General features: G+C 41.2%; 1 protein-coding gene across 1 annotated transcript; it reads right to left on the bottom strand.

Annotated features, from left to right (window-relative positions):
* Positions 1-749: 749 nt before the first annotated feature.
* On the bottom strand, positions 750-8,219 carry hoxc3a (homeobox C3a). Its single transcript, XM_071513191.1, has 4 exons — positions 8,114-8,219; positions 7,616-7,788; positions 5,707-6,149; positions 750-767 (listed from the first exon to the last, which is right to left on the bottom strand). The coding sequence occupies exons 1-4, from the start codon at positions 8,125-8,127 to the stop codon at positions 750-752; spliced, it is 648 nt and encodes a 215-aa protein (XP_071369292.1). The 5' UTR covers positions 8,128-8,219.
* Positions 8,220-10,866: the final 2,647 nt, after the last annotated feature.

Below are 10,866 nucleotides of genomic sequence, written 5' to 3'. Positions count from 1 at the left end.
TGACTGAATTTAATTTCCCTCCAACTACATTCCAAATACTATTTACATACAGGCCAGAAATAGGCCTAATGACACTGCACACATTAGTCTGCCAAAGCTGGTGCACCCGACCCGAAAATGTCCTTTTAAAACTCAGTGCAGGCATTTTCCATCATGATCACTATTGTCGCTATTGTTTTGACTGGAGGTGAGGTAAACATGGCAGCACTTGGGTGGCTGTGTCAGGAGGAGTGAGAGAATATTGACTGATGCTAATTTGTTTGCCTCCATGCTCTGATGTGTGTCAATAGAGAGCCGAGGCCCTGGGATCACCGCGGCCGTGCTAGGATTATCTCCTTGGTTTGTATTGACCTCTCACCCTGCTGCTGACAGTGGCTTGTAATGATGCTATGGCTGCTGCTGACACCAGACCCTTGTCTAACCCTCCAACACTGTCAGGCCTCATTATTTGTCAGCTCTTGACCCTCAGAAGACTGGGAATTAACCAGCGCTGACAGATGACTGTCACCACCAACCAGAGAAGTCATTGCCGTTAATGCAGTGCCTGGGTGACACACAGGGACAGGAGGGTGACGGCCATCTATGCCATGTTCATGGAGCTCAGGCTCATCAGCGTGGCATCATCATAAAGGTATGATATGGCAGAGGGTTGAAGAGGGAGAGGAAGAGAGAGAGGAAGAGAGAGAGAGCGAGAGAGAGAGAGAGAGAGAGAGAGAGAGAGAGAGAGAGAATGAGAGAGACAGAAAGAGTCAGGGACAGGACTGAGGCTGAGGCAGAGACACAGACACACAAGTAGACACAGATATTCAAGCATGGCACATTGACCATTTGAAGAATGGCTATCTATATGATTGATAGAGCATGTCAGTTATTTCAAATATTGACATTTCTGAAAAATAGTGATGTCAGTAGAAAGGTTTAGCTTAGATGTTTACCTAGCCCACACAGAATCCAGGGAATACCACTTGAAAAAAAAAAATCTATTCTCTTATTGTGTGAGATTCAAATAATCGCCCTTGCTTGATTGTTGAATACTATGAAATCTGTCACAGTACATGAACCATAATCATAAATCCAATGCAACCACTGTGCAAATGGCAAGGGACATTACAGATAACTGCATTCTGCACAGCCTCAACAATATGACAATGAAGCAATACCTTGCTAATACCTGGACTTTTCAACAATAGCCTGTAGTATGTATTGCAGCGCTTCACAGGTTCTGTGAGCCAAGAGGCTTCGAGTCGGCAGAATCCCAAACATCATGACAACAAGCCATCAGTCATCTTCCCCCCAAGCTGCTGTGCACACTTGTGTGTTTCCGGAGTTCTTACTGTGGGAAATGAGCAGGGTTAAACATGAAACAGGAGGAAATGTTCATCATTGCAGCACACACTGTAATATTCTCCCTCATACAGCATTGTTTTCGCTGCAGGGAAAGAGAAGGAGTGGTTTTATTATTTTTTTTTGTTATTCAGCCCCTGCATGTTCACAACCCAGATCAGTAGTCTACCTTGCATGCTAATTATTGTTAATAGAAAAATATTACCATGAACATGACACTGTATAAATACAGGAGCTGTCAATCCAATTTTATAAAAACAATGCATCAAGCAGATGAACCCATCAGGTTTAGGGATTGGGGTCCAGTAAGAATTGGCAGTCAAAAGAAGAAAAATGTCAAACTCGGTGAAGTTTGAAACTTAAAACTTTGAATGCATAGGTTATTGGATATCAGTACTTCTAAAGTTTTCACACTGCTGATGTCATTATGTTTATGGCCTCCTTGGCCTGTGAGATATTTCCATAAGGCTTTTATGCAAGAATAACCAAACTGATAGTGTGCATTGATTACATGGCTGTGTGATAAAGCCATTGGGGGTTCAATTATTCTTGAGTGATCAATAATGATCAACATGTGACATTTACCAGGGTGACTGTTGTGATTACAAGTTCATTCATTTAACGGGTGGTTTTCAGAAGGAGAAGCGGGCTACAGTAGGTGACTCCCTTACTGTGCACAACGCCGCTCACCGCAGCTGAGACAGTTTCATCACCAACTTACCTTTTTATTGTCACCGATCATCCTTAACTGGAAAGCATTTAAAATGTCATTGATCTTGATAATGCTGTGCCGTAATATGACAGTAACAGTTGTATGAGATTCAGGAAGTCAAATTTCCAAGATTGATGAGTCGTAGCAGTTGAGTTATAATCCATCTACCTGAGTGATGCTCAGGCTCCGTTCCACATGAAGGAGCAGACAAATAAATAAAACCCATAAAGGTGACACAGGAAATTGATACTTAACAATCATCTTGAGCAACAAGCACCTGGAGAGAGTGGTGGGCAGCAGAGTTACTGCTGAGGAGAAAAGAAGAAAGCCTGAGAAGGTTAATAGGTCATAAAATGAACAAAATCTGCCAAAGGCCAAGTATAAAAGTTTAGTATTTTGTTCATTATTGGGCCAAAGGATGTGGCAGTTACTTATGTACAAGAGTTTACTTCTAAAATATTATATATGCATTTTAGGAAGATGTTGCTACCAGAAATTCCTCAGGTAATATTTCAAACATACAAATGATTCTGTCCTCAAAATCCTAATAATTTTGTAAGCAAAGGTCTTAAGATGACTCATAACTTTGTCAGTAACGTATAATGTTACTTTCATTGCAGCAATCATGTTGTAAGTGTATAGACATCATGTTTTTTCTTCAAAGGGTGAACATCTCTGGAATTAAACTCTTCATTTCTTCAGCCCCATATAATTGAAGGGATTACGACTTTATACCATAAGACTCCATTAGACAAAAGCAGCTTACTGCAATGATACTATGACAAGCCTTAGGCATTTTGTTTTTTTAATTCAGTGGCAAATGCTTTGAAATGTACTTTTAACGGTATGTCTTTGTTAAGCATACAGGGGTTTCGTTTCCGTTTCACGGCAGCTTAGGAACAGTCTTGATGCATGAAGCATTTATCAAGTCTAACCCTAAAGTCAGTTTCACAACAGCTGCAAATGGGACAGTGGCAGCCACTGTAAAAGACATAACACAAAATTTTGAAATTAATCATGGACCGTAACCAAAGCTGTTTTCATGGCACCGCGGCAGGGATCATTTATCACATCAAAGATCCTCTTAAAGTATGGTTCCAGTCTGATCAAAGCTCAAAATCAAAAAACATAGAGGGATTTGTTGCCTTGTAGATCTGCTTCCAAAATAGATGTCACCAAATAGGGGGGGGGGGGGGGGGGGGTAAGTGAGTGAAAGGGAAATAATAACTTTAGTCACTAACCAGCTACCCAGTGTGAGAACAACTGGCTAACTTAATGTTGAAATGGAAGAAGACTATTCCCCCTTGCAGTGGGGCCCTTGGGGGGGGCATTTATTGACCCTTGGGGATCCCCCTTGACCCCATCCAGAGAATTACTGCACTCCAGTGTGGATTCTCCTGGCTTTTAGTGTCTGGAAGGAGAATGTGGCGAGCAACCAGAGGTAAGGGTCCTATTCAGCCTTCTCTCATCCCAGGCACCATTAACACCATAAATCACCCGGCATATGCAAGAATCTTAGGAATCCAACACTGTCTGCTCCTTCTTCCTCCTCAGGATCCCACCCCCCTCTCTCTGTCTCTCTGTAAGCGCACATATCCCAAGCAGATATTTGTGTGGGGAACCTCTTTTGCGAAACTCACCCTTGCTTCATCTCTTTCTCTCACCCTTTATTAGTTTTCTCCTAAATTACCCCTATGCTTTCCAAAATACTGTCACCACCTCTTTGATGCAGACGTGGTGTAGACTTTACTTTATTTAATTCCAAATGTCAGTGGACCTACAGTTATATAGGCCCACTGGTACCTACAGAGACCTTGTTGCAAATCGTGTCAAATAGTAACCATATGATACTTGATCCAGAAACTGATTAGGCAATAAATTAGGGGTAGGAAGTCATGCTATCCAGCACCACTAGGGGTTCAGCTTCCCCGTCACCTCCTCCATTTCGTAGCTGTCAGTGGTCTCTTATGACAGCTCATTTACAGAAAGGCCACTGATATAAAACTGTCAACATGTCCGAAATTTGTTTAGAATATTGATATTAGAGGTTACATTATCAGGTGTATGAGGAGGTTCGGGTCCTTCATCATGGTTGTGAAAGTTACTGTCTATCTTTGACGTGTACAACTGTTGAGACCCTAGAGAACCTGTGACCCACTTCTGTCAAATGAATGCATAATGCCCCATGTGCATAATTTAGCGCTACGAGAGCAGAAACCTTGAAATCAAAATTAGCGAGAGGAAAATAACTTTTCCATGACATAGCTAGAGTTTACTGTGAAGAATCCACATGTCAGAATGGCAAAGTGGACGCTGTTAAAAAAAAAAACAACGTCTCCTCATTGTTCTTGAAAAAAAATTGTTGTCATTAGTGATTGAACCCCATTGGTCTGTTGTGGCCTATGGGCTGCTGGAAGGGCTTCTAAGCCATGCAACTAACATGCCCCCTGAGAGGGAGGCCAGCCCCAACTTGCAGCACTACAATTTGGCTATTGAAAAGGCAAGGGTTGGGAAGGAGGAGGCAAGAGATCTTGTCATGGTGCCCAGTGGGTTCAGAGCTTGTGGTTGGAGTGCTGGAAAGACTGCCTTGTCTCGATGATTAATGGTGGGGAACTTGGAGGCAGGAGCGAGGGAGAGGCTTATGTGGCAAGATTGTGCAACTTGAATGCACAATATTGTAGAGTTTTCAATGAATCTAAAGCATGCCTTAATTTGATTACAGAATCTTTCTCATTTTTTTCTTTTGGGATCTAATCCAAGACTCCTTAATCATAAACTACTGCTGGAAAAAATGTAATTCTAATAAGCAATGAATAGGGTAAACATTACACAAGGGCTACAGTTTTCCCAAATGCATTTATTAAGCATGTATATGACATCTCAATTAATCAAGAACAGTATCAAAGACTTATTGTATCCTTTAATGGCTGTAACAAAAATATAACATCATTCAATATGAACATTCTTCTGCTCATTTCACAGTTAAACATTTTACACAAATGACCAGCTATTTACAGTACATAATCACGACATATGAAAAGGAGGCCTACTATGACACGTATAAACCAGCCATATGACAACCACTTATCTATTATCTGACAATAGAGGAAAATACAAAATTGACTCATAGTATGATTAAAACATGCATTAAACGTGCACAACGATACAAACGGTCACAAAACTACAGCAAAAAGAACCACTTGTGATTATTTTATTGCTCAAATGTGTCCTTGAAATGTCTTGTGCATGCCCTGTGTAATATAGGCAGCAAGTGTGGATCGACTGGAACGCTCAAAGCCTTCAGTCACTGTGACTGAGAAATACAATTATATCTCTGTGGTTATCCTGTAATTAAGATCAGTTCATATAATTTAATTAGAATGTTCAATGAATAGTGAAAGGGCATGTTAAGGGGATATCAATCCAGGGATGCTAATCAGACGTCTACCAGTCTTTCATAAGTAAGTAAGAGTAGATGTATCATTGAGGTTTTGATGAGCACAGGAGGGATGACCATTATTGGGCCCTAGGGCCAGTTTTGGAATACCGGCATGGTGATGACTACTATCTATGCCAGTACAGGATGACTGTGGACCATCTGCAGCAGATGGAGGAATGCAGTTCAGACGGGGCAGGTCCACAGGGTTTACACAAATATACTGGCCGCTGTTGGCCTCACTTTGAGAACCAAAGGGGGAAGAGGACATATGCCCGTAATCCATGAAGTGCAGATCTGGGGAGGTGGAGGAAGTTCTGACAACGCATGCACCTGGGAACCTCAGGTGGCCGGCACATGAGCTCAGGCTGGGAGAGGGGTTGCACGGGGCCCAGTGGGACGGCCTCGCCACCCGTCTGTACTTGTGCTCCTTCTTGTACCTCATCCTGCGGTTCTGGAACCAGATCTTGACCTGGCGATCGGTGAGCTGCAGCCCCGCGGCCATCTCCAGCCTCCGAGGCCGACACAGGTAGGGGCTGAAGTGGAACTCCTTCTCCAGCTCCAGCAGCTGGCTGTTGGTGAAGGCTGTTCTATCCCTCCTGGCACTGTGTCTGCCTCTGCCTCTGCCTAGGAGATCGGCCTCCGCACTGGCGCTGACTGATGCGGCGGGAAGCACGTAGAGAGACAAGGGCACAAAAAGGAAGTGTCACATTAACTAGCAAGTCTATCAGAAAAGAGAGAACCTCCTCAGAAGGACTTGAAGTGTAAGATCAAGTACCAGTAAGACCCATGGTAATGCTCAACCAATCAACCTGAGACAAAGTAGGGCCCATAGCCTTTCTTGTGTATTCAGTCATGCTTGAGACACTGTACAAGTCTGGCTGTCTATTGTGTCATGTGTTCAGGGAAAGTTACCTCCTGAAGAAACAGTCTGGGGGAAACATCTGACGCCACCACCGCTGTCTGACAGGCCACATTAATCACAGCTACACACGGAAGCAGACCTGTCAAATCCCCATCTCAGTCACTTAAAAGGTACCTTGGGACCACCACTGAAAATAACCACCATTAGAGATTCCATTTGACATGTATATGTGCGATACCGGGGCCCTGTTGATAACAATATAGCATACAGGGGTTAATGGACATTAAATACAGCCTATATTCGCCGAGAGAGACAACTATACTCCTCAATTACACCCCACTATATTGTGTGACTGTAGCTACGTTGTTACATGCTAGTTTTGTCTTGTATAGGTCAGATAGTGATGTTTATTTATGGTCCTCTGTGAAAAATAATCAATCACCAGTGTAAGTGACCTACTATGCTATAATTGCAAAAGGGCAATTTGCTTGCAACTTGCCCTTTTGCTGCAACTTCTTGCTGCAACTTCTCTGTTTTGAACATCACTGGGTCTAACGGGGAGGACTGGGAAAACACACAGCTATGAAATTGATATACAGTATATCGTACTGTAACATTCATACTATTCTATATACATATTTATACCTAGGGGAGAGAGAGACTACACTTCTGATGAATGGAGCAAATTTGTGCCATGATAAACAGTATTTTGTGGAGGTGATAGGTTATACTGCTTTTAAGCATTTAGAGGTTTGCTTTCCCCGTTTATAAAATCTGTTAACAAGTATGAAAGCCTTAGTGCTTAGCTGTGGGCTTTTACTTAGAGTATGTGTATGTGTATTCACCATGTTATCTCATTGTCAGATTTTTTCAGGTTGATATCAACGTCATTTAAATTTTATTCAGCCGCTACAGCTTTAATGTGGTTGAATATCAATGTTTGTGTTGTACACTGAATGTACAAAATATTAGGGACATCTTGCTGACATTGAGTTGCAACCTCCTTTGTACAATCCAGTTGTCTCAAAGCTTAAAGATCCTTCTCTAAATCATCTGCTTCTCTTTACCAGCATCTCCTCCTTTGTGATTGGTATAGATTTGATAAGGGAAATCAATAAGGGATAATGGCTTTTCCCTGGACTCACCTCATCAGTGTACTTCATGAAAAGAGTGAGTGTCCCCAATATTTTGTGCATTCAGTGCATGGCTTAAATAAGAAAACACACTTAGCTTACAGCAAACAAAAAAACAGATTTACCTGATTGATCTGAGTCAGTTGTCCGTGGATTCATCCAGGGGAAAATTAATCCTGAGCGGCAGATGGTGAATAGACTGCAGCTCCTGCTCTTGATGTCCAGCTTGCCCTTGTCATGGCGGTGAACCAGAGGGTCCAGTGGGCACCGAAACTGTTCATCTGGGTTCAACCTGGAACTGACATGAGCAGAGGAGGTCATGTTTTGCTGATTAAGTTCTGCTACTTGGCCTCCTCCTCCATTGTATCCCGCGCTTAGTTTTGGCACTTGTCCAGAGCTCATAGCAAAACTGTTGCCATGCAGCTGCAATGGGAGGGGGGACTGTTGGGGGTCCATGCACCCAGCTCATCAAATTTTCTCAAATGAAACAAGGAATCCCTTAACAGTAGGAAAGCCTGGGACTTTTGTCTTTCTAATATCCGATCACAATTAACCTGAAAGTATAAAGGCATGCGGGGAAGAGCATTTGGAAGAACCATGTGGAACATTTGAATAATATTTACCAGAAGGGTGCCATAGTCACGTGTGGCCGTCCTCCAATGACCGAGCTCTGGAGTTGCAAAGTAGTCCGCTGGCAACTTGGGGCGCCCGAAGAAGCTTCTGCGATATTTCTTCAGACAGCATTTCTATGAGCAGCCTGCGTTTCTTTACCCAGGGATAGAAAAAAACATATAATGGGATATGAATAGACGGCAACAACTGTATAATCAATATGCAATTTCTGAGAGAGTGAGAGAAAGAGAGAGGTGTGTTTGTATGGGGAGAGAAAATGGCAGAGGGGGGGAAGAGAGAGAGAGAGAGAGTTCATGTGTGGTGCCGACCGTCTCATTAGAAACTGAGTGTTGATTTCTTGTAACAATGTTAATCTTTTGGCAGGACGCTTTTATTAGAAGAAACCGGCGCTTGCAACTGCACATCCTGAACTTTTGTGGTAGGTTATATGAAATGCAACGCGAGGAGTCCTACATTATGTCTATGAGCTGGAAGATTATGTTCGAGCCTAAGTGGATAACGTGCTATCGATCACAATTCATTATTGTGTTGAAGCTTTTTAGATGTAAAATGCCGGAATAAGTTGTATTGCAGGATGTTATCACCCTATTAAACATACTGATAAATACTCATATTTATTGTGCTATGTTATGTTGATTTTCATGCTATTTGCTAATCTATCTATTGACATTCTGATCTAAGGCTGCGTTCTGTTTGTAAAAAAAAAAAAAAAATCCTATTATTTTTGGATAACTTAGTTTGCAACTAATTAACACTCGGCCATTTTAATCGGTGAACTTGCCTTCAATAATAATAATATGCTTATAGCTGTCGTAGTGTAGCTTTCGACTTAATAGGATTCACTGGGAGTGGTCAGACAAAGGCTTGACAGTCATTGCCACACAAAGACAAAGGGGGCAATCATTAGAGATTTTTTCTATAGGAGTATACAATATATTTGCATTAATCAGGCCTTCACGGTACAGTATCAAATGTCCCAGGCTGTGGCTCTGTGAGGCAATATTCAAAGAGTATGGACATTTTCGATGGTAAAGATCCCGTTTGCTTCACGGTTGAATGGACAAAGAGCTAGAGAGAAATATTCAGTAAACCCCTTATCTGCCTGTTTACAGTTACAGTTAATGTAATGTAAAACACAGTCTAGACCAGAAACTTGAAAAGGTGGCTGTGTACAATGGTGTAATACAGTTAAATAAAAGATAGATTTTTGCAACGCCATTTAAACCCTATGATAAATCATTTCTGGTAAAGTCTGTGGGCCAAAATCTACAGCAGGCGAGGCCTGACTAATAGAATTGCACTTAAAAAACTCATAAAATGTGATTACTTAATTTCAACAATGTAAAACTATATGTAAACTGGATTAAAAACTAAAACGATTGAGCTATTGCAAGTAGCCCAAATGCATTTAAAATGGTGCAGCCAAGAGGATCTCCCAAAATGAGAGGATTCTGCGGGCTCATGTTAAGTCCTGTGCATTATCAATCTTAGTTGAACTAAGCTTTAGATATAAGTTCCTTCTGGTGTTTCACTACAACAAAGCTGTCGAGAAAACCCTCTTTAGATGTCTCACCGCAGTGATGGATTATGCACTCAGGCTTGCATAGCTGGGACGAGAAGCCTTTCCCCGTTCCGTTTCACCCCTGCCACCAGAGGTTTTTACCTGAGCCTCCCTGGTTGAGGCAGAGCCTTTTTCATTAAGTTTAACAATTTCGTTTTGAAGAAGTCCAATCAAAGGACAGAAAAATATAACCCCTTTCTCTATAGGCTATGGCTTTATGGTTTTGGTAACCATTATCAACTTTAAAAGGGCCTGACTGGATGTTTATTATTATTAATATTTATTTTTTAACTGAATTTTAAAAGCAAATCATTTGCAAAAAGTTTAGTTTGGAGGCCTGGCTTTAATTTGAAATTCAAAACTCGGTAATGATGATTGTGGCCAGAGTGGGCTATATCCGTTAAGCCTATCCATTAGTAAAATGGCACTTCTGCACTATGCCTCAAACCCAGTAGTGAATATGGGCCAATGGAGCAAAGTTAGAGATGAATCTAGATAGAGACATAATGCCATCTGATTACATCTAGTGTTTTACCAAAAACTCTTCGCCTGCTATTATTATAGGCCTGATACTACTATGATTAATAATTATTAATAATAATAATATTGCTGCTGCTACTGCTGCTAGGCTACTATTGCTACTATTACTATTAGGCTACTACTGCTAATAATTATAATAATAATAATGTTTATTATTATTTATATTATGATTATGTATATTATTGTTATTTATATTATTATTGTTACCGTCATTATTATTATTAACATTATTATTATTATTATTCCAATACAGAGGTGAATTAGGCACTATACTTTCACGTTGAATGAAATGGGAGAAAGTAATTAAATTCGTTTTGTTTTCCTTACCTCAAACCCTTGAACACACTCTCTGAATTGGAGATAGAATCTATGATATACTAGCTCAGCAAGACCATAATTTAGCTCCTCCGCGCCTCCACCACAATTCTCCGTGAACTCTGTTTGAACTGCCTCAGTGGCAATAAATCATTTTTCTCTCTCACACAAAAGCGCGCCGGTCGCTCTGGGTGTCAACCCTTTTACAATTCCTCCTTACCTTCTGCGCTCTCTCGGTTGCTGACACAAACAACCAAAGAAATCGTCGATAAACTTTTATTTTTCATACCAATAACTGATAGATTAAAAGGGTAAATGTTGGAAATA

Source organism: Centroberyx affinis, unplaced genomic scaffold, assembly GCF_046629955.1.
Source record: "Centroberyx affinis isolate AG114_WGS23_722 - 3 ecotype Tasmania unplaced genomic scaffold, CSIRO-AGI_Caff_v1 ptg006819l_1, whole genome shotgun sequence".
In the NCBI taxonomy this organism is placed as follows: domain Eukaryota; kingdom Metazoa; phylum Chordata; class Actinopteri; order Beryciformes; family Berycidae; genus Centroberyx; species Centroberyx affinis.
Note: the sequence above shows the minus strand (reverse complement) of the source record. Positions and strands in the feature narration are given on the sequence as shown.